Below are 21,194 nucleotides of genomic sequence, written 5' to 3'. Positions count from 1 at the left end.
AGTCCAGCTAATAAAAGACATCAGGCTATGCTTGTAAATGTCTCGAAATTGTCAAAAAAAAAATGTATCTTCTATTTTAGATAAATTGTCGTCCTTTTAAAAACAAAGAAATGATTCAGATTTTTTTAATCAGCAAGAGAACGAATCATGCGGAGCAGATTTTGGGTGTTTTTTTTATTTTTTTTTTGTAGGCAGATGGTGCACTCTTCATCAGCTTCCAGAGTATCAACACTCAACAGTTGCAGTAAGCTCCTGGTTTCTATGGCGACAACACCTACACATGCAGCAGTGGATGCAACACTAATGTGTTCGCAATCTTCCCCCCACCATGCACGCTGCTGCTCCTTCACCTGGTTTCTATCACACTCACAGACAAGAGGAGCTCTCATGTCTCCGGTTATCAGTCCATCAGAGCCGTCAGTTTTGTGGCCGTTACATAAGCGGTCTTATTTTGAAAAAGCTTGAGAAGTCATGGACGCCTGCTGCTGGAGGGCCAAGCTGAAAAACAAAGAAATGATTGAATATTTTTTTTTTTTACGTCAAAGAGTCAGTTGATATCGAAAAAGTTTATTTGTTGAAATTTAACACCCCTAGTTTATTTTCTGCAGCAAGTCCGAGTGAGCTGATGTGAGAACGCAGCAGCATATTCTCAGGAGAATTCACCTCGAGCCAATAGGAGGGAGAGTGACACTTATATGCTGTGACTGCTGCACGGTGCATAGAGCGTCTGCTACGATCTCCTTGCTCTAATCGACCTGCTGCATTATGTTTTCTGTTCGAGCTGTTGTTCTCCACTCTTTCGTTGATGTTGTGATTCCGTTGACACGTAGCATTGATTTAAAGTCTTTATATGTGATTTTTCACACTTAAATGTAGAAATCAAGTATATCCTCTGAAAATAACTCTGTGAGTCATGACTGTCTACAATGAGTGTAACACCCGAGTCCCACTGTCTGTGATGTTTTCAGAGTTTTCAGAGTCCTATCTTCAGTTTGTTTACATCGCCAGGACGGCCGGCTGACTCCTCCCCTCTCGTATAAAAGTTGTTTAATTGAGGGACTAGAGAAAAGAAGAATAACATACTGTACTCACTGCTTAACTGTGTTTCTAGATCACGCTCATTTCAGGTAAATTTACATGCAGTGTGAAGATACGAGCATAATAAAGATCGCTAGCATTAGCATGCTAACACAACAATGCACCGCGAGTTGTTTTGGTTTCATGCTGGTGCTCAAGGGCGACACCTACTGGATCAAAAAATCGCATAGTAAGCCTTTAAAGGCAAATGTTATAACTATAGCATCGTATAGCGTACTCCAGATCAGTCCTCCTGAAATTATCTAGATATTTTCAGGAGTGTGCATGTGTGAAAACGGCTTGAAAGACTTCACATATCACAGCGTTTAGATCGAGGAAGAACAACTGTAGACGGCTGACAGAGGAGACTTTGTCATACAGCACAGATCTTCCGAGTTCAGCAACTAACCCCTGGAACTTCATACCGAGTGAACTCAGAGAGAGAGAGAGAGTGCTGTAGCTTTCCTGAAATTTAATTTGAAGATGAAATCATGTCTAAAATTAACTCTATCACCGCCTCACCACACATAAACTCGTGACGTTTCGTGAACTCTGTCGAAAGATGTTTTGATGTTGTTGTCGATGTCGTTGCTTTGGAGATATCTGATGATGTGGTCCAGCTATTTTTGTAGTGCAGCTCTCCATTGGATTATTATTGTATTGTTTACGTCTTATGTGGAGGAACTTGGTGCTGCAGGTTATGAATTGTTGTTTTTAGTGTATACTTTGTCTCCTGCCCGGGGACTACACATGTAAATTAGCTCGTTGCTAACTCTGGTACAGCTAAGCAGCTTTAAACATGTATGTAAAGACATGTTAGTTCCATTGCAGCGCATGCGCATGGTGTGAATGAATGATGCACAGCCGCCTCCTGCTCACACCGCCTCCATCCATGTGTAAACAGCCGTCGGCACACACTCCTTAATTAATGAGCACCCTCGCTGTTGATATGTCATCAAGCTGTGCTTAATGTTTATTTATGTAAATCCTCTTCTTCCCCGCGGACTTTCTTTATGACTGTAGAGTTTATACTCTCTATTATTAAGGCTCAGTTTCTCTGCTCTGCTGTAGCAGCTCAAATAATCAACCTGAAGCTAATTAACATGCCGGTCAGATTCTCCATCACTGCTGTCAGAACATTTGTTTGTGTTCACTTGTTAATTGTGCTTCTGTAACATTTATATAATGATTGGAAAATATGTTGCTTTTATTGCAGTATGTTAATGTGACATTTTAAGGGGCAACTATTTCAGCCCTCCTCAGAACAGGCCGTTTCTCTGTCTGTACCTTTAAATGCAAATGAGCTGTGTCTGACCACGCCCCCTCTCTCGAAGGGTTTGAATGCCTTGAGCTTTCTCGCTCCATGTCCTAGGCCCTTTCCGAATTGTCACAGTTCAGTAGTCAGTACTTTTCAGTATGGAGTTTCTGAACTTACTGAACTCTCGTGGTCATTTTTTGGGTCCACCTCAGTATACTGAACATTTCAGTATAGATACTAACTTCCTGGTTTCATGCAGTATGGATCGGATGCGTGCTTTCAGGAAATGAATTGTATTTTACCACCCACAATGCTGTGCGAAATTAAACGTAAATCGTCACTTCACGGCCGCCTCCAAATCAAAACAAACGAGCGTGGATTAATTGAATCAATTTTTAATCTAGAGTTAAAGTCCCGTCTGAAATCACTACTTTTAATTAACAACAGAAACTATAACAAATATCTGCATTATTATAAAACCTTTCCCCCTCTATTTAAATAATGATTTCACTATTTAAATGTGTCTTTATTGGTTTATTTTACTTTATATTCTGTCTCTTACTGTCTTTCATTTGTACTTTTCTTTATGTACTGTATGTTATTTAGTTATTTAATCTTTTACTTGATTTACATTGTGATATTGTTTTTGTTTACCTGACTGTATATGCACGTTACTCTTCTTGAATAAAGCTAAACAAAAAAAACAAAAAATAAAAACACGGGTGGATGCGGCCGGTTCGGGTAACATAAATGACGTCACTTCCATACTGAATGAATCAGACGAAGTAGGAACAAATATCTGCCTACTGTGTGTGCATACTGAATAGTAGGTACTAACAGTATACAGCACGGATAGTAGGTACTGCCTACTGACAGACTGAGTAGGTACTTGGCAATTCGGATACAGCCCTGTTGTTTTTACGGTGAGAAGGCAGACTCAGAGGGCAGAACAAACACCTGTGGGAGTGTCACCCACCTGTGGGGGAGGGGTTACTGCCCTTTGTGATGTCATGAAGGGAAAATCTCCAAAACTGCCTGTTTGAGCACACATTTTCTGAAAAGTGGAGCAGGCAGAAGACAGAGAGGATGGACTTTTACTCATAATTGAGGGGTTTGTAGTCAGAGACACATATTAGTGTTCTGAAAAGATGGTAAAGAAGAATTTTGAATAATATGTGACCTTTAAGAAGTGAAAAATACCAGAAGATGACTATATTTGTTTCCATCTGCTGTCTCAGGTTGGGCCTTTGAGTGTATGAAGTATAAAATATGAAACATTCAGTAAACTTTACAGGGGGAATAATCTCTTTGTCTCATTATTAATGATCATCGATTTATTCCCAAAGCCGTCCTCTGTTCTCTGTTTTTGAACTTCCAAAGAAATCAAAAGTAAACCAAACATCAGCTCAGGCCTCCGGTGGTTTTACATTGTTTGAAATATTACAATATATTATATAACAAGTCTGCTGAGTTTCATCATGACTGTGAAGGTGTTGGTGTATTCCAGCACATCGGCTCACAGCTTTAAGTGCAGAGAAGGAAACACCTCCAACACACCGCGCGGCTGTTTTTAGCTCCTCCAACACAAAAGGAGGAATGTCGCAGCTCGACGGGGCGCTAACCGGGTAATTGTTTCAGCGTCGCTGGATGTCTGTTTATTCAGAAACACATCAAGAGCCTCATATTGCTGAAAAAAAAAAACACAAGGAGAGAGAGTCAGTGAGCAGAGCTGCTACAGTCTGCAGCGCCCTCTGCTGTCCAGGAACATCATGGCAGCTGGTACACTGAGGGTGAACAACACATCCTCTAACTTGTGTGCACAGATGTATTTTTTTTACTTTTTGGGACTTTAGGGGCTCCGTACTTTCCTTCAACCTTTAATCTAGAAGATTCAGTTAAATATAAAGAGTCACCTGATATAAGGAGGCTTTGATGCTGAAAACGACCCCCTTAACTACAAGTATTCATATTTCTATCCTTTTTCAATTCGACTACATTTATTTAGTTCCTGTATTTATTTTTCTCCCAGAATGTTTCATATTTAGTACATTTTATCACCAGCATTCAGAGGGGGAGGAATACACATTCAGCCTACGAGAACACAATGAACCAATCAAGAAGAATGTATTAAAATAGAAATGTTGCCCCATGTTTTTGTTTTTAATGTTTGTCTGTGTAACCTGCTGATGGGTGTTAAATAAGCATTTATGTTGACATTTAGTATTTATACTGATGTTCATGATCATGCTGTGTCACTGTAAAACCGTCAGGTGGACTGAAAACACATCCTGTATTTATGTTTCTTTGGTGATATCAATATGATTTAGAAGTTTTAATACCTGAGCGCGGTGTGTGCCAACAGGATTCAGCCATGTTGTGTTAAAGGACAAAGTTAATCTGCTGTTTATCTAACAGTCACACACTCTGTAACACACGCATATGCTGCCCCCCTGTGGGCAGGAGTGGAACTGCTTAAAAATGTATCAAACAGAATGACCAACATGGTACCCGGTGCATAGCCTCTATACTTACTATACTCTTCAAAACATAGGGAGGTTTCAGTGGCTGAGCTGCATGGGTGAACGCAAACAGCCGGACGCAGAAAAAGGGCTTTAAATTAATTTATTTAAAAAAAAGCATTTCTCCACTGAAGCAGAACAAACATCAATTTTTTTTCTTTTACTATTGTTGGAACGTGTACAATCAGAAAACAGACTCGCCGGGCCGCCAGAACAGAGTAAAAATAATCAAGCGAAAAAGGAGGGACAGGGGGTGGGGAAGGTGAGGGTCTGCCAACACCACAACGTCAACACAGCCAGGAGAGGCGGGGGAGAAACATGAAAAAAAAAGAAGAAGAAGAAGAAGAAGAAGAAGGAGGAGGAGGAGAAGAGGGAGGGAAATGAAAACACAAACATTGAATCAAGTGCAGGTCTGGTTTGGATAAAGCAGGTCTCTTTTTTTTTTTTCTTCCTCTGTTCAATTTTACAGTTTACAACTTCTCTTGTTGTCGGATACATGCAAGGTCAACATCTGGAACTACACATGGAGATTTCATATGCTTATATCGGTTATCTGTGCAAGTATTAAAATATGTAGGTATAACTAAGCGAAGATTTTATACGGATATGTCAGAACGAGGAGGGGGAGGGGAGAAAGAGGAAACAAATATTACAAAAAAACTAGTACACTGTTTCACTGAACGGAAAGAAAAGGAAGTCCACATATATAAAAAAAAAGTCTAACTTAGTTACCGAAATGTCTTCGACCTCATCGTTTTGTACGCTTCCTTTTCGTTAAATTATCTAGATAAGTGAAAATACATTAAAAAAAATGTCCTATGCTCCACATTTGAACAACAAAATACTGCATATCTACGTACAGCTGCGATAAAAGGAAGGTCAGTATTGTGAGAGGCTAGCTGCCAGAGTTTCAGGAATATTGGCTCCGAGTTTGATCCCTTTCTGGATTTTTTAGTTTTTTTTCTAAACGTTGATTCTCGTCTCGCTCACCGCTTGGTTGGTCCAGAGGCCGCCCCCCCGACAGGTCCCGGGTTGGGTGGGTGGGGTGGTTCTCCGCTGGCTGCCGGCGTCTCCAATCTGCTCTGAGGTAGATGTGACAGAAAGGTGGCGTCCGGCCCGAGCAGACTCTCCCCCCCCCCCCCCCCCCCCTCCCCTTCCCGGCTGCACCCGCTTGAGGTCAGCTCTTTAAGGGGTTAAATGTTAAGGCTTCCTGTGGTCTTGTTTTTAAGTCACTCTCCTGTTTCAGTGGCTCACAGGGGACACCTTTGAGTTCTTTGTTTTTTTTTTGTTCTCAACCCACGTTCCAGTCTTTAAAGGGGTGGACTTTTTTTTTTTCTTTCTTTCTTTTCCTTTTTTCGACGCTCTTGAACAGAAGTGAAATGAAAAGAATCGTCTCCGTTTGGCACCTCGGGGAGTCAGTGGTAGAAGGAGAAAGGAGAAACAAAAACGAAACGACAGGGACGAGAGAGAGAAACGACCGTGAAGGAGAGGAGGAGGAGGAGAAGGTAGTGGTGGTGGTGATGATGATGAAGGTGGTGATGGTGAAGGGGGGGAGGGGAGGGGGGTCGTGTGGTGTTTTTGTGTGGGGTTGTCCAGACTAGACGAGGTGGCTGCCGGTGTTGTTGTTGGTCGAGTCTGAGTCTGCGCTGGCGGCGGGCTGGGCCGCCACGTCGGCCTCTGTTTTGCTGCGCTTGGCGTCCGGCTGTTCGCTGGCTGCCTGGTCCCCGTTCTGTCGTTTGGTGGGGAGGGAGGCGGAGGCGGAGGCGTGGACCGCCAGCAGGTGGAGGGGGCTCGCCACAACTGGAGCTGAGCAGGAGGAGAGAGAAGGGGGAAGGTGGAGGGGTTACTTTTTTGTTACATGGTGGTTTACAAACATGTGGAGCAGGAGCCCTGAAGTGACAGCAGGGTTGTCATGGTAACAGCATTTTAAACCCCAAAACAACACTACACAGAATCAAAGTGAATTCAGCCTATCATTTGTTGTGTATTGACACTTTTTTTTTGTGTTCTTTGCACCACATTACTTCTTACTTTGGTCCAGAAATGTTTTTTTTTGGAGGGGGGTTTAACATGAGGCTGACAATGAATCTACAGCAGATGTCACAACTACTAAACCAAAGACAGGAAAATCAAGAAAATACGAGTCATATCTCGCCCGGGCTCCACCTGTTGGGTGGGTGATAAACAGAACCGCACTTCCTTTTGACACATCCTGCCCGTTAGAGATGTTTTTCTGCCTCAATCAAGTTCATGAAAAGTGATAAAGATATGACTGTTGTGACCAATGTTGCAGAATCACTTTTTAAAAGCTGCTTCTTAGTAAGTTGATAGACGTTAATGTGTCGGTTTTCATCGGCCAAAGGGGGAGGGGGGCAGCAGATAACGTTTGGGAACCGCTGTATTAATCCAAAGAGCCCAGATTCAACAGACCCCCTTCAAAACAAAACAAAGCGGGTTCCTCACCGGCGCTGATGGGTCCCTGGATGGCAGTGGTGATGCTGTGGGTGCCGTTCTGTGTGATGGCCTTGATGGGCAGCTGGTGCTGACCCACGGGGGCCTGCTGCACGATGGTGACGGTCTGCAGGGGGGTGGCCGACTGGGTGCTCTGGATGATGCGACTTGAGCCGCCTATAGAGGCGATGCCGGGAACCGTCTCCACTTTGACTGAGAAGACGAGAGAAAATTTTTTATTAATAATAATTTATACTTTATGGATCCCACGAGGGGAAATGTGCGACTTTAGGGGAAGTTCATGTGGCGGGCAGCTCGAGAACTAACTGACATTTCCTCGTACCTTTGACCTCCGTGTGATCGCCGTTCTCCTGCAGCTCGCTCTTGTTGATGATGGTGGCCTGCTGGGCGATGACGGCGGGGCTGAGGGAGCCGGCGGGGATCTGCTGCAGGACGTGGACCGTCTGAACCGCCGGCTGGGAGGTGCTGGTGCTCACTGGGGAGGCCATGGTGTACGTCACCGGCTTGATGGTCTGAGGTAACTGACGCTGGACTGCTATGAGTACCGGCTGGTTGTTGACAGGCGAGCCTGGAGGACACGAGGAGGAATGTTTCATCTTCACTACACCAGAGACAGAACTTCATGATTGGAGCTCACAAGATAAACATCGGGCATCATCATGTGTGTTGAATACCTGATGTGTTTTGTGCAAAGCGTGCTTCCTGGATGACTGCCAGTTTGGGCCCGATCGCCGGTATGGAGGCCGGAGCGGGAGCAGAGGAGGTGTCCAGCTCCAGGGGGACCGGAGAGCCCTCTCGGGACAGACTGTCGGGGGTTTGGACGCCGCTGGAGTGAGCAGAGAGGACGCCCGAGTGATTGGGAGACACCGGGGCACTCCTTAAGGGGGACAAGACAGAGGACTCGGGTTAAAGACTTGAAAAATTTAAATCGCATCCGATGCTGTTCAACTTTAAATCATAAAGTTTGATAATGTTGTTACAAAAAAATGTGAGTGAAATGTGATGCTGAAATGAAGAAGAAGGTGTAAAAGCTCAAAACAAAACATTTGGCTTTAACTCTGGGAGATGAGACGTTGGGGGTCAAACGGGGTACCTGGAGGACAGAGGTCCATGTGGGGTCCTGAAGCAGGGGACGCCCCGGGGCCTTCGTTTCCTGAACGCCTGCTCGATGAGCTTCCCCTCCGAGGACGGGTCTATCCTCCAGAACGAGCCCTTCCCCGGCTCCTCCTGCGACCGCGCCACTTTGATGAAGTAACGGTTCAGCGACAGGTTGTGACGGATCGAGTTCTGCGGCGGGGGGAGGGGGAGAAGGTTTAGCTTGTTTTTAGGTTTCTAGATAAACATACGCATATGGCGGTCTCGGTGCAGAGCGTCCTCACCTGCCAGCCCTTGTCGGCGGTCCTGTAGTAAGGGTAGTTCTTTGTGATGTGATTGTAGATTCCGTTTAGTGTGAGCTGCTTGTCGGTGGCCAGCGTTATAGCCTGGACGATCAGCTGTGCATAGGAGTACGGAGGTTTGGAGTCATCCTGTGGAGAACGACAGATTTATGAATCCAGTTTAAAAAAAACATCAGCTGTTAGTCCTGGAGCAGTGTGAGCGCAGGCCAGCGATTCATCCTACTCGACTGCGTTTGCATGAGAACTCCTGATATATAACAGATTTAGCAAGAAAAGTGACATCAAAGACACTTTGTTAAAGGCTTTATATGTGATTATTTTGATCCAGCAGATGTCGCCCTTGAGCACCAGCATGAAACCAAAACAACTCGCGCTGCATTGTTGTGTTAGCATGCTAATGCTAGCGATCTTTATTATGCTCGTATCTTCACACTGCATGTAAATTTACCTGAAATGAGCGTGATCTAGAAACTCAGTTAAGCAGTGAGTACAGTATGTTATTCTTCTTTTCTCTAGTCCCTCAATTAAACAACTTTTATACGTGAGGGGAGGAGTCAGCCGGCCGTCCTGGCGATGTAAACAAAGTGAAGATAGGACTCTGAAAACTCTAAAAACATCACAGACAGTGGGACTCGGGTGTTACACCCATTGTAGACAGTCATGACTCACAGAGTTATTTTCAGAGGATATACTTGATTATACTTAATTAAATAAAAGTGTGAAAAGCCTTTAACTAGCTTGAGTGTGATTTTCTTAAAGAACTTGAAGTGACTCAGGTGAACTGAGGCAGCGCCGTCAGCCCCCGTAAATGTGACAAAGCGATGAGAAGTTAAAAGTTGAACAGAAGCTCAGACTTAAAGGTCGACTGTCCTGCAGCCCCTCCTCCTCCTCCTCTCACCTTGGGACTGTCCCCTCCGGAGGCGTCTTTGTCGTTCTCGGGCTGCGAGTTCTCGTTCATAAGCTGCAGCTCTGCGGAGCTGACCATGCGCCCGCCCATCCTGTAGCCCGAGGAGCCTGCACCCCGCGGGCTGGAGGGGCACGAGTTAGCAGCACTGCGGAGAGACAACAACAACAACAACACCGTCAGCTGAAGGACAAAAACTTACTGGGAAAAGAAATGTGTGACTCCACCAGTTAGGGGTATGTTTGTGCATTAAGGCTGCAGCTGTGGACTTCTTCAGTCCTCATTTATTCCAACAGTTAACAGCCAAGTGCACCATTTTCTAAAGGATTGTAAAAAATAAAAAAAAGGGCAAATGAACGTGTGTCTTGTTGAAGCCGCCGCCTGACATTACTGTAAGAACACACGGATGTGCCCCTGGTTTTTGGCTCATCTGCAGTCTGTGGTGCAGTGGCTCACTTTTGGCCCACATCTATGCAAATCACTCCGCCTCCTTAGAAACACTGCAATCTTTACAATCAGGCCTAAAGCAACAAGGCATTGAACTATTCATTCATTCTAATTATCTATGAAACAGAGAGAATGAGCAGCAGGCTTCATGTAACGGATCATTTCCATGCTGGATCGTTTTTTAGCACTCGGGGGAACTCTGGAGATGTTTGTGGATCAAATAAAAGGGGACAGCAGCTCCGGATCCAAACGTGTGCTTCTTCAACCTGCGGCCTCGTTTCATCACCTCCGCTGTCTGTCGACCGACTGCAAGACAGGTTTGTTGGATTCACCTTTCAAATGTGTGACAGGGGTTGTTGGTTCAAAGCCATCTGTCTGAGATCAGAGGTTGAGAGGATCTAAGGGTGCCTCCCTGAGCCCTGTACTCTCTGAACTAAGCCTAAGCTGATCACAGGGGCGGCCATGTCAAGGTCAGCTGACAGCTCAAGGTGAGCTCGGGGGGGTGGGGGGGGTGGAGAGAGGGGAGCGGCTTTTCTTGGATGTGTTAAGAAAATAATTTGGGTTAGTGTGCAAACACTTTGCTCAGTCCTTTTCTTTTGAAATGTTGGGGTGATAACACTTATTGTTATTTATTGACATCGTCGTTGTAAATTTAAACATTCAAATTCTGACATTGTCTTGGGTATGTCAATATCTGACAAAGAAAAGTTAGAAAATAAAACCAGGAGGATTAAAAAAAAAAATCAGATTTTATGGAGTCCATATTCTGCCCTTTTTGGGGTTTGTATATTTAATCTATGTTCCTACTTTTGTACGTTCACAATAGATAAAGTCTGAACAAAGTGTCTGTTTTCATGTACTGCTCCTCCTTGCTCCCTCTCCGCTCTGAGTCCGTCAGCTACACTCTGTTGAGCCCCCACTGTTAGACCCCACGTGGGCCAAGTCTGCTCTGATTGGTCTGCCGATCCGCTCTGTCGTTATTGGTCAGTTGCTCAGCACGCTTCTCGGAAATGTCCCGCCTCTTTTACCATATTGGGAATGCAGCCACTGGCTCCGTCCGAGGGGAGCAAAAACATTAGCACCTTAGCACTACTGTGCTACCGCAGGCTACGGCATATCGTGGGCGTGCCACAGAAGTTAACGGGCGTGCAACATGAGCTGCAGGGCTTGCCACAACGAGCCAATGGGCTTAGATCAGTGACATCACACTGACAATGACGTCGGACTGACAAATTTTTATCAAGGGGAGGTAGAACCGAGCATTACGTGCAGCTAATGCTACAGCTAACAGGAGGACGTAGGAGAAGCCACGTTTACGCGGACTTTGAATTTTTGCACATAGATGTGCCTAAACATGCACAGGACACTTGGAAAACACACTAAAGAGCATATAAAACCAGAAAAAACATAATATGGGACCTTTAAAGGAGCAATATGTAACTTTGACACCTAGTGTTTAAAGTTGGTACTGCAGTCAAAATTCAAAACACTGGAGAGAGCTTCTGTCAGATTTATACTGGTATATTGGGTGCACCAGTATATATGAACCAGCCAGTTTTTAGATATGAAAAATTTATATTAAAGAGTGTATTACACCGGATTTTACGGTATGAGAAAATAGGGCCGTGGTATAAAACTAAACTTCACCTAAAACCATTAATCTGATCCCATTCATGGATTCATTTTCAGATTTAATCTCTAGTAGTAGCTATGCTTTCTTTAGGTAAGAGAGAGAAACTCGTGGTTGGTTATAACCTAACAATTTGCAGTGTTGCGTACCTGATGGTGCCCGTGGGCGATGGCAGGGGGCTCATGAGGTGAGCGATGTTGTCTGGAATGTTGATGGTGAGCGGGGAGATCTGCGGCTGGACTGGTTTCACCGGCGACTCCGGAGCCTCGCGCTTTGATTTCTTCCCGCTGGACAGGGCCGTGAATGTGATCTTAATGTTTGTGCTCGGGAACCTGAAGGTGCACCTGCAAGACAAGACGCAGGAAACAGAACACACAGTGGGAGGGGGTTAAAGAGGTGTAACTCTCAGACACAGGCAGAGGCAACAGACGGTGAAAACACAACTCCTGAAAAGCAAATCAAATCAGCGAGTGCCTTGATAACTTGATATGGCACAAAAACCTGAACTGTGGTTGAAATGTTGGCTGGATTTCAATCACTGGTAGAGAAAATATTTCAGATCATTAAATTTGATTACTGGTGCTAACGCGGACTGAAGATATCAAAAGTTTTATTAGAAATGGTTTTGAGGAAAGCGCTGCAGAGGACTGAAGCACAGGCTGGAGCTGCTCTGATGAGGCCGTGTTTGGAGGAGCGGTGGTCTCAGCGGAGGAGCGGCCTAAATTAGGGAAAGAGTGGTGCATTAAAAAAAAAAAAAACCTGCTGAAAGAGCAGCGGCCTCAGCACCATGTCAGGAATTAAAAACTCACTCCCCTCTACAGCATGGTGATTGGTTCTTAGTGATGATTTGGTGCATCTGAACAATATTCAGCGTGCAATAACATTTAATGTGCAATAATATTCTTTTAAGGTGCAAAGGTCCTGACAAATATAACACTGCTCTGAACGCGTTTTTCCAATACTTCTTCGATTTGCCACGACCATAAACTGTCTATGTGCGACCGATATGATCTGCATGTGTGTAATGAAACAGCTGAATTTTGTTTTCTGTTCTCCAGTATGTTCATTCGTCTCTCTTTTGTTGATATTGTGATTCTGTCAGAACTACACCTATCACTGCTATAAAGGCAAATATTCTCATTATAGCGCCGTAAAGCGGACTCTTTGTATCTTGTAGTCCAACCAAAGATTATAAAAACGTAAACAGGTGTTGTGAGGAGGTGTGGGAAAAAATGTATTTTTGTAAAAATCCAGATTATTATCTATATTTTAAATAGATTCATAACTTCCATCCCTCGATAAAAACAATAAAATATCTCTGACATCGCTTCTGTTTGATCTGCAGCAGAATTCACAGACTGAAGAATGTGAGGACAACGCCGACAGAAACTGAACGAGCATCAGGGCGGATTCCTTTAAATGATTGAACTACTTTTTTGATGTGGTAAAAACAGATTCATCCGTGGGTTACTATCCTCATTAATAGGTAATGATGGGATGAAACCGTCCAGGGAGAACTCAAACAGATAACGGCGAAAAGAGGAAACTCTTCTAAATCCCCTGTCAGGATCAGACAGACATCTGACGCTCTGGAGACGGGGCGGGCGCTGGTTGGTTTTCGATTTAAAGACTGCCAGGCACGGCTTTAACTTTTCCCTCACAGAGCTGCCGTCTGCCGAGACAACCCGTTTCCCAGAACACCTACATCTCCGACCGGCTTTGGAGCTCACAGGAGGGGGAGACCGAAACGCTTCCTGGAGCCGAGGGGAGACGCTCGCCTTGGAGCTCCCTTTCAGGGAAGGGGATCCTTGAATAACATCGATTCTGTATGTAACTGACGGATCTATAAAATGATAAAATATTAAAAAACAGTGCTGCTCCTTTCAGTTCTTTCTGTATGTCACCGTGATGTCACAGCTGTATGTTGGGATATAAACATGAACAAGCCCCGCTGTCCGCCCTCTGAGCCAACAGTTAACTGAATATTAAACCGGAGGACTTTACACTGACGGCTGAGGATGCAGAAGAAAGTCTGTGACCAGTCAAAGCCATAAATCACTGCAGGGAAAACTCATACCTTCATAGGCCTGTCTCTAAACCAGATGTGATCAAAAATCATCACTACTCGATTCCATGTGTCCAAAACATGGTGGCAAAAAACGTGAGACCATGGCAACAGACATTTGGTCGTTTCTTGGTTTAATTACTCAAATAAATAATCTAAGCTCCTGCACATGGACTACATTGCATCGTTCTGTTGCCAACGTACTTGAGCAATTTAGTCATCGCTCTCTTTTTTTTTTTTTTCCGCTCACAGCAGCTTTTGCTTAAAAATATGACTTTAGACCCGAAGGGCCAAATTAATCAAATCAAGTTAAAGAGAAAAGAAGCAAACCGTTATTTTGATGAGCTGAAACAAGCAAAATGTTTGACTTTTTTTGGTCTGATAGTTTGACTTAATTTGCAACAAATGTTTATTATTTCAAAAAAATATTTCAAGAAAATATTTTTTAATTCATCCCTACAAAAAATATATTTTTGTAAATAAGAAGTCCAAACCTGCAAAACCTAAATCGTATCAAGTTTATTTAAATGTTTACTTGAAATTGTACTTAAGTTTTGTTTAATTAGGTCTATGGTATTTCAAGAAACTCAACAACATTTATCCAGACGTGTCAGGTGAAGGAGAGTTATTGAGTGTATTGAGATGTTTTTAAGTAGAAATTGGACGAACACATTTGTGAATATTTGAATTTTCCGCAGGGAATAACTCTGGTTTACAAAAATAAACAAACAGCTAAATATCAATTCTTCACCTTTTCTTTTTCAGCTTTGGTCGATTTACGATGCTATTGGTGATTAAGATAAAAAAAATAGTTTGTACTGCAATAATATCGCATTGTGGCTCGAGTATCGTGATATCATATCGTGATAATATCTAGCTTGATGTGGGGCCTCTGGAGATTCTCTCCTCTAATAGATGTAAAGTCAGTCGTAACTGTTACTCCTCCTGTGTCTCACAATCAACTAATCCACTGGTTGTTCTTTGTATCGTTCATTACATGGTCAGTCGATTAAATCCAGTATGTATTATACATAAGGACAAAGTGTTTTGCTGAATGGGTCCTGCTGGACTTTCTGATTATTTTGGATTAATGTGGTAAGAAAATGTTGATATCTATTTATCTTATCGCCATGATATTTGAATATTCAGGAAGTTCAAAAGAGGTTATAGTGAGAAAGCTTTATGATGTGGAAATATCTGCTAAATGGTCGACCTGTCGTCAAATTATAAACCAATCACTTCACGTTTTTAACAGTCTGATTGAGGTTAAATGATACGAAAAGTTATCGAGCACCCCCTCAAAGTTTGCAGGCATTGAAGCCTCTTTAGACGCCCCATTTCCCCCCCTAATGAACAACAAGGCCGAAACTTGTTTTTTTTTTAAAAAGCACTGTTGCTACGCTGCTAAGCTGTGAGATCGACAACAAACAAAAGCCTGTTCGACTGAAAACTCTCACTTGATCGTCACCCCCCCCCCCCCTCCCCCCCTCGGAGAAAAACAGAATGTAAACAAAAGAGGACGGCAAGACAGGAAGAGCACCAACTTTAGGGAGAATGTGCGGGGTGTGGGAGAGGACATGGACGGGGGAGGGAGGAGGAGAAAAAAAAAGGGGAAGGGAAAGCTGTTTCTTTCTCCTCAGTATGTTTACATCACCAAAGAGGAATCCCTGGAATACAAGCGAGGCCGGCCCCTGGGCTGCGGCTCTGCGAGTTCTCTCATGCTGTCAATCTTGGGCTCTTATCACAGCCAGTCAGGGTCGTTTAGGTGTCCTCTATAGCTTGAAGATTACAGTAAAGCACATGAGCCGCGGCTAGGTGGTACCTTGCTTGTGGAACGTGCATGTAGTAAAGACTGCCGCTGATTAAAAGCTCTTTATTGGCTGGAGACCTGATCAATACATGAACCTTAAAAACCACTCTGTCCTGGTTCCTCGGCTGTGCCTACTTAATGAAATGCACCGCTAATGTGTGTACAATGTGGCTAACAGCAGCGCAACAATCGATTCAACAGCTAGTGAAAATCTAACGCAGCTGCAGAACATATTTCTGTTAAAAAAAACAAAAACAACCAAACTTAGTGGTTTAAACATTGCATCAAGTCAAAACAAGTTTTTTCTTTGTGCACATAAAAGAAAAGTGGTTTCACATTGAGGGATTGCACAACAGCAGAGAGAGTCAGGCATGTGTTGACAGAGGGAGACTGGTAGGTTCGACTACATTACGAGTAACAGAGGGGGAGTTAAAAAAAAAAAGGGCCACTGTAAAGTGTGAAACACATAAACAAGTTTCTTAACCCCATATTATGTTCTGTAGTTCCACTTGATTGTGAAACATGTGAGGTTGATCACCTTTTGAAATGTCAGAGATGGTGAAAACTTCAAGTTTCATTTCCTCACAGCATGCCGTAGGGAAAAGAAGCATTTGTAACTTTCAGCCAGCAGTGCACCCCCCCTAAAAAAAAAAAATAAGACTGAATGTCCTATCAAATTACAGAGAAAAGAAGCAAACTGTTATTTTGATGAGCCGAAACAAGCAAAATGTTTGACTTTTTTTTTGGTCTGATAGTTTTTTTTTATCATTTCAACCGTCTAAAAGAGAAAAGATTTTTAAATTCATCCCTACAAAAAATATATTTCTCGTAAATAAGAAGTCCAAACCTGCAAAACCTAAATTGTATCAAGTTTATTTAAATGTTTACTTGAAATTGTACTTAAGTTTTGTTTAATTAGGTCTATGGTATTTCAAGAAACTCAACAAATAATCTGTTTTAAATGAAATACCACTACAAGCAGTTCAGGCCTTTTTTTCCGATTGTGAAATCCTGAAACAACATTTATCCAGACGTGTCAGGTGAAGGAGAGTTATTGAGTGTAATGAGATGTTTTTAAGTAGAAATTGGACGAACACATTTGTAAATATTTGAATTTTCCGCAGGGAATAACTCTAGCTTACCAAAATAAACAAACAGCTAAATATCAATTCTTCACTTTTTGTTTAGTTTGGATCACGTTCCATCATTATTTTATTTTAATAAACCATTTAAATCACGGTTTAAACTTTTACTTTTAACTCTTTATGTCAATAATTCTGTCTTTTCTCGAAGGCATCACTCAGTGAAATGTTGTTGTTTTTAATCCCAGACCGAGCACATATTTACTGGAAAATAGATGCCAGAAGTTTTACAGCCCATTAATAACATTATTATAACGGTATATATATATTTATCTTGCACATAGCTCTGTATATACATATTTATTTCTCGTTTACTGCACATAGATCTGTTTACATCTGTTAGTCCGATCACTGTCCACTCCTATCTACTCCTTTATATTTTGTATTTTTAAGTTAAGTTTAAGCTTTAAGTTGTATTTAAATTGACACTTTATATTTAGGTTAAAATGTTTCGTACTTGCACTGTTGTTAATTTACTGCTCTGTGTGCCTTTGAATTGCCCCCCGGGGACAAATAAAGTTTTTTGAATTTGAATTTATGTACTGAAATGTTTGTTTGGAAACAGCACATCATCGATCATGTTGCAGTTTAAAGGTGCACTGTGGAGTTCTGGTAGAGAAATAGGAAAGTTGGAGAAGTGTACAGATTATGTGATATATGTTCTTAACTCTACACACAAACTGTCCTCAGAGGAAAATTTGATCCCTGTAAAACTGTTTGAAGATAAAACGTTACACGAGAAGTTATGGTGGGAGGCCCACAACAGTGACACTAGGGCTGGGCGATATGGACCAAAACTCATATCTCGATATTGTTTATCTGAATGGCGATACTTGATATATATCGATATGCCTTTTATTAACAGTGAAAACACATGGAAAATAAACTACCTGTTTGTGAATTTAAAAAGTTATATTATAAAAATTAAAATGTTCCTTAAATACAATAAAAGAGAGAGAGGAGGAGGAGCAGTCAGTCATCATCAGTGAGATGAGGAAAAAGGTGACCCGGCACCTCGAGAACGTTATTTTAATGCAACATAAACTATATCGTCTTACCCTATATTCTTGTTTGAAAATACATCAATATATCTTAAAAACTCGATATATTGCTCAGCCCTAAGTGACACCGTAGATTTCTTTTTTTAAAGCTCCAAACAGTGTCCAGAACTCATTTTTTTCCTTTGAATAAAGTTAGTGTATTTAATTCAGAAAATATAGCAAATAATTGTTGGCTTTCTCCAACTTAAGATAAGATAAGATATACTTTATTCATCCCAGCAGGGAAATTTAGATGTTCCAGCAGCCAGTATACAAACACACACACACAACACAACACATACATATCCCACCCATGCCAAAAAACATGAGCCCACAATACAGTTTGATATGATATATGCAACTTAGGCTAAAGTTTAAAAGTTTAAATGTTTTTAAACTTAAAGAGGAGTCGTTATAAAGTGCAATTGCAGTAGGTAAAAAAGTATTTTTAAATCTGTCCTTTTTGCAGCTTAGCTGATTGTGCACCTTTAAAACAGTGACAACAAAACAACTGAAGCGGAAAAAAAATAAATATTAGACCAAACAATAACGTTCAGGAGAATTGCTGGTTAAATAAACTAGTTATATTGACTTGTGGCTGATTTGAATGGAGGCCAAAGGTCCCGCAGGCTGTGGTGTTGTGAGCCGGCAGGGCGGGGACGGACTGGTTTGTTTACGTTTAGGGGTCGAGAGCAGCTCCATTCACAACTACAGAACAAGCTACAGGCTAGCTCAGCCACCTAGCTGCCATGTTTGCATGAAAACAAAGATGCATGTTTTGCACTTCCATTTGGATAAAAAACATTTTCTGACTGTATGGGGGAAATTAAAGAAAGGCTACCACTAATAAACAGCGTCGTTATAGATGCGGGCGTTTTGGGGTGTTTAAGCCATGCATCGTAGTATGGTGGACACGGTGGTATGCGGCTAACAAGAAGTTAACCACAGGAGGGAATGTGGGAAGAAGGCAGGCGGCTAATTGACCCCGTTGCTAACAAAAAAAATGTCAACAAAGAAAATGGCATAGAGGACAGGATGCGGACTTCTTGCTAACATGCTAAAACACGTGGTCCTCTTGTTACTGCCGGTTAATGTAAAAAAAAACAAAAAAAAACAATGTTGTTGACTTTAGCTGGTGGCCGCGGCTACTGGAGCTTAGCATCCACATGTTCACTTACATTCGTGGGAGCTGCAGAGGAGGGGCGCCCCGTCGGAGGAACACTCCGTCTACAAACACCCCGTTTTTACCGAGACACCTCAGGTAGAAGTCCCCGCTGCCGGTGCCGTCGTCGCTGGCGGTGAATATCTCCAGGTGCCTGCGGGATATGAAGCTGGAGTGGCCCATGCTGACGTCCACGGAGCCCTGAGACGAGTTCCGGCCGATGGTCACCGAGCGCTTTTTCATCATGTATTCGAATTCACGGCCCTCGAGCCGGGCAACCGGCCCAGACGATCCGCTCACCACGGCCATGTTGTGGGGGTTAAGGGTCTCCTAACGACGAATACAGGGGTGGTGTGTGGGGTGGGGGGGGGGGGGATGAAACGCCGGTGTACTGGCGCCCGAGTGTGGCGTGAAAATGGATCAAATGTACAAGAGGGGCATCGAATTCAAAACAGGAATTTAGAGGGGAACATGCGAGGCTAGGGACAGCGGCTCCGACCCACCGCCGAGAGAAAGGGTAAGCGGAGAGCTCCAACCAAACGGAGCCGGAGGCGGGGACCTTTTTTTTTTTACGGACAAGCGCGCTCAACCAATCCGAATCAAGGACGCCGATGCAGCCCCGCAGCGGCGACCAATCACACGCGAGGATTAAATCCGAGGACACATTCAAGGTCGGTTGGTGAGTAGCGATACGCGCATATGCTGCCCGGTGAAAAAGAAAACATGGAGTTTTACGCCGCACGAGAAGGGACGGGATCAACCGGTTTACACGTGCAATCACTCACCGTAGCCGCTACACCGAAAGATAATCGACCGACTGGGATTATTCGTCGACACCACCGTGTAATCGCGGATTTTAAGCAGGAAACAATCAAATGTTTGCGATAATTATGCAGGATTGTGCTTGTTTTAGCTCCACAGTCGCTACAGCGCAAATCCACATTACATGTAGGTCCTCCTCTTCCACTACAGAATCCATGTCTGGTTTAAGAAGTGTCCCTCTTTGCAGCATCTTACTTTGCAATAATGAGGTTGGCTTGTTTTAAATGATTATTTACAATCTGTAATCAGCGCAAATATATTTTGGTTGCCATGCCAGAGTGACAGACAGAAACTGCTTCAGGTTAGCTGCAGGGCTTTGTAATCCTGAGCCGCCCTGTCTGCAGGCCTTGTTATCATCGGGGTGGCTGACCCCTGCCATCTGTAGGCCACTTGTTTGTAAACACTGAAGGACTGTCTGTGCGGAAGGTGTGTGTGTGTGGGGGCGTGCAACCAGCCAAGGCCACTTATAGGCATTAACACCTCTGACAAGGTGTAAAGTAACGACCATGCTTTGACAGTGTCATTGAATGCAGCATGGAGGCAACACCAAGGTTAGTTAACATTCAGAATAATGAATTTGCTCCAAGGAAAACATTGTGTGAGGACAAGGGCAAACATTCAACATGCTGGTAAATCATTATCAAGTCAGACTATCATCTAAAGGAAATAGTGTTCATAATCTATTGCAATACTAAATATATTCTTCCTCTTTTTCATTTAAAAAAAAAAATAAAACCCATGTTTACACATATTATTGTCTTTATAGATCAGGGATGGGCAACTTTGGTCACAGCAAGGGCCACATTCATTTAATTCTCACTGCCAGAGGGCCAAATAGTAGTATAAAAAAACAATTACAATCAATTATGTCTCAAATTAAACTTAACATATACCAGTGATGAAATATTATTATGGACATATTTCTGGTTTTTATGATTTAATGGCAGATTTTGTCACGTTTTCTTCATGTTTCCAATTAATTGATATGTCAAAATTGACCTGAGGGCCACGTTGAGGGTTGATGGGGGCCGCCAGTTGCCCACCCCTGTTATAGATCTATAAAGGTTCTAGTATTTCAAGTATTTAAAATGAAGGTAATTCATTCATAGCCTCTGAATTTCTCAATTTAAGCTTTAGTTTTTGTTTTAAAGCCGATGACGGGAGCTTTTATCTGGTTATGAAACAGACGGAAATCAATGCTGATGCTTCTCTATGACCTCAAGGAGCAAACAAGACCACCAGCAACATGACTGCTAAATTCTATATCCTAATATTCGATGCTTGTAACTTCAGGTAGGCGTCAGAATAAGTGAGTTACAGCGCGCTGCAGAATCGGCCTTTGTTGGCAATTTACGCTGCAAAGATTCACGGTGGTTCACTTTTGACTGTTATCAGAAAGCAGGGTGAAGTGTTTCATCAAAAAACACGATTTACACATTTACAGGACAA

At 42.9% G+C, this 21,194-nt stretch overlaps 1 protein-coding gene and 1 long non-coding RNA gene across 2 annotated transcripts in view; both read right to left on the bottom strand.

The window, feature by feature from the left end:
• Positions 1-3,040: 3,040 nt before the first annotated feature.
• Positions 3,041-21,194, bottom strand: part of LOC132995757 (uncharacterized) — a 150,711-nt gene continuing 132,557 nt past the window's right edge. The window contains exon 2 of the long non-coding RNA XR_009677051.1: positions 3,041-3,244. This is a non-coding gene — a long non-coding RNA (uncharacterized LOC132995757). The remainder of the gene's footprint in view (positions 3,245-21,194) is intronic.
• Positions 6,318-19,437, bottom strand: foxk2b (forkhead box K2b). The gene is made up of 9 exons (XM_061065663.1): positions 18,940-19,437; positions 11,854-12,048; positions 9,622-9,775; positions 8,706-8,852; positions 8,420-8,613; positions 8,001-8,203; positions 7,649-7,894; positions 7,318-7,518; positions 6,318-6,660 (listed from the first exon to the last, which is right to left on the bottom strand). Exons 1-9 carry the CDS (start codon positions 19,230-19,232, stop codon positions 6,452-6,454), a joined length of 1,842 nt encoding a protein of 613 aa, XP_060921646.1. The 5' UTR covers positions 19,233-19,437; the 3' UTR covers positions 6,318-6,451.

The sequence above is a fragment of the Labrus mixtus genome, chromosome 20 (genome assembly GCF_963584025.1).
Source record: "Labrus mixtus chromosome 20, fLabMix1.1, whole genome shotgun sequence".
NCBI classification, from domain to species: Eukaryota; Metazoa; Chordata; class Actinopteri; order Labriformes; family Labridae; genus Labrus; species Labrus mixtus.
The sequence above is the reverse complement of the archived record's forward strand: the minus strand, read 5'-3'. Positions and strand labels throughout refer to the sequence as shown.

Excerpts from the sequence above, each read along its gene's own strand:
- foxk2b (XM_061065663.1), bottom strand. The coding sequence starts at position 19,232 with ATGGCCGTGGTGAGCGGATCGTCTGGGCCGGTTGCCCGGCTCGAGGGC. Across the intron at positions 8,853-9,621 it reads CCGGAGGGGACAGTCCCAAG|GATGACTCCAAACCTCCGTA; the intron begins GTGAGAGGAGGA and ends CGTTCTCCACAG. Across the intron at positions 8,614-8,705 it reads CCGCCGACAAGGGCTGGCAG|AACTCGATCCGTCACAACCT; the intron begins GTGAGGACGCTC and ends CCCCCGCCGCAG.